At 36.8% G+C, this 1,470-nt stretch overlaps 1 protein-coding gene across 1 annotated transcript; it reads left to right on the forward strand.

The window, feature by feature from the left end:
* Window positions 1–361: 361 nt before the first annotated feature.
* LOC106344834 lies at window positions 362–1,218 on the forward strand. The gene is made up of 3 exons (XM_013784139.1): window positions 362–390; window positions 457–849; window positions 927–1,218. Exons 1-3 carry the CDS (start codon window positions 362–364, stop codon window positions 1,216–1,218), a joined length of 714 nt encoding a protein of 237 aa, XP_013639593.1.
* The last annotated feature ends 252 nt before the right edge of the window (window positions 1,219–1,470 follow it).

Consider the following 1,470-nt stretch of genomic DNA (forward strand, 5'->3'; position numbering starts at 1 on the left):
AGTTCGCTTTTACTAACCCATCAGATTATATTTCGATTTTCTTTTTCTTATATATGTTCTAGTGTTATTGCATTGTCAATTGATGCGTTTCTGTATACTATTTTGCAGGAAGGATTTCGTTTGTAGATCTTCGGATTAAGGTCCATTTTCTTCTTTTCATCTCTCTTTTACTTAGTTTTTTTCTTTCTATTTTAACACAATTCTCTTATTTTGTAGCTGACTCGAAGCAAAATTGAAGAGATTTTATCGAAAGGTAAAAACAAGTGACACTATCATCTTTTATTTACAAAACTCGTTCTGTTTTGGTTTTCTGGGTTGATAAAGTGAGCGTCTTGTATGTACAATTGCTCGGAGCGGTAACATGGATAAATCGTGGGTCTGGTTACCAAGGTATTAACTTCACTTCACTATCTTTTAGAAATTGTTTTGTGTTGATCTCATTTATTTGGTCTGCAGAAGATTATTCAACTTCAGAGGCCCTGATGGATATTGTGCAAATATATCCAATTGTGTCTCACTGGATCCTCCTTCTATTGGCGGCATGAAGTCACATGACCATCATGTTCTTATGCAGAATTTGTTTCCGGTTGCGTTGAGAGGTTTACTCCCAAAAGGACCTCAGATTGCAGTGAGTCGTATGTGCAATTACTTCAACAGAATCTGTCAACGCGTTCTTGATCCTGAGAAGCTACTTGCTCTAGAAATAGAGATTGTGGAGACAATGTGCCAGTTAGAGAGATTCTTTCCACCTTCATTGTTTGATATCATGTTCCACCTTCCACTGCATCTGGCGAGAGAAGCACGATTGGGTGGCCCTGCACACTTCAGGTGGATGTATCCATTTGAGAGGTAAGTATATTGTTTTCATTAGAAGCTTAATTATTATATGAAGCGAATTTCAATATTTTAACCATCTTGATTTGCAGGTATATGAAGACACTGAAAGCTTTTGTGAAGAATTTCGCAAGACCTGAAGCTTGTATGGCAGAGGGTTATCTAGCTGGTGAATGTCTTGCATTTTGTATGGAGTTCTTACAGAAATCGGTACCAGTTGAGGAACCAATGACAAGAAATGAAGATTTAGAGGCACATGATAATGTACTTGAAGGGCGCCCTCTGCAAAAAGCTATAGAAGTGAAACTTACTGATAAGGAGAGAGATGTAGCTCATCGTTATGTCCTCATGAATACTGCAGTGATGGATCCTTATGTTCAGTAAGTGTGGATATAGATATTTTATGTTTTACTATCAGTGTAGATAACTGTAGATGAAGATATTTTTGCCTTTACAGGATGCATTTAGAGGAACTTCAAGCAAAAGATGGAAGATGTGCAAGAAATGGTACCATATTATGGAAAACTCATACAGAAAGGTTTTCGACATGGATAAAAGATAAGGTATGTGATCTGGTCATGGTAATGATATTGATATGTGATCTGGTAATGATATTGATATGTGATCTGTTCATGC

Source organism: Brassica oleracea, chromosome C5, assembly GCF_000695525.1.
Source record: "Brassica oleracea var. oleracea cultivar TO1000 chromosome C5, BOL, whole genome shotgun sequence".
Classification (NCBI taxonomy): Eukaryota; Viridiplantae; Streptophyta; class Magnoliopsida; order Brassicales; family Brassicaceae; genus Brassica; species Brassica oleracea.

Bases quoted from the DNA above. Each gene is read 5' to 3' on its own strand.
- LOC106344834 (XM_013784139.1), top strand. From the start codon at position 362: ATGGATAAATCGTGGGTCTGGTTACCAAG. The intron at 391-456 runs GTATTAACTTCA...TTTGGTCTGCAG, and splicing joins TCGTGGGTCTGGTTACCAAG to AAGATTATTCAACTTCAGAG. The intron at 850-926 runs GTAAGTATATTG...CTTGATTTGCAG, and splicing joins TGGATGTATCCATTTGAGAG to GTATATGAAGACACTGAAAG.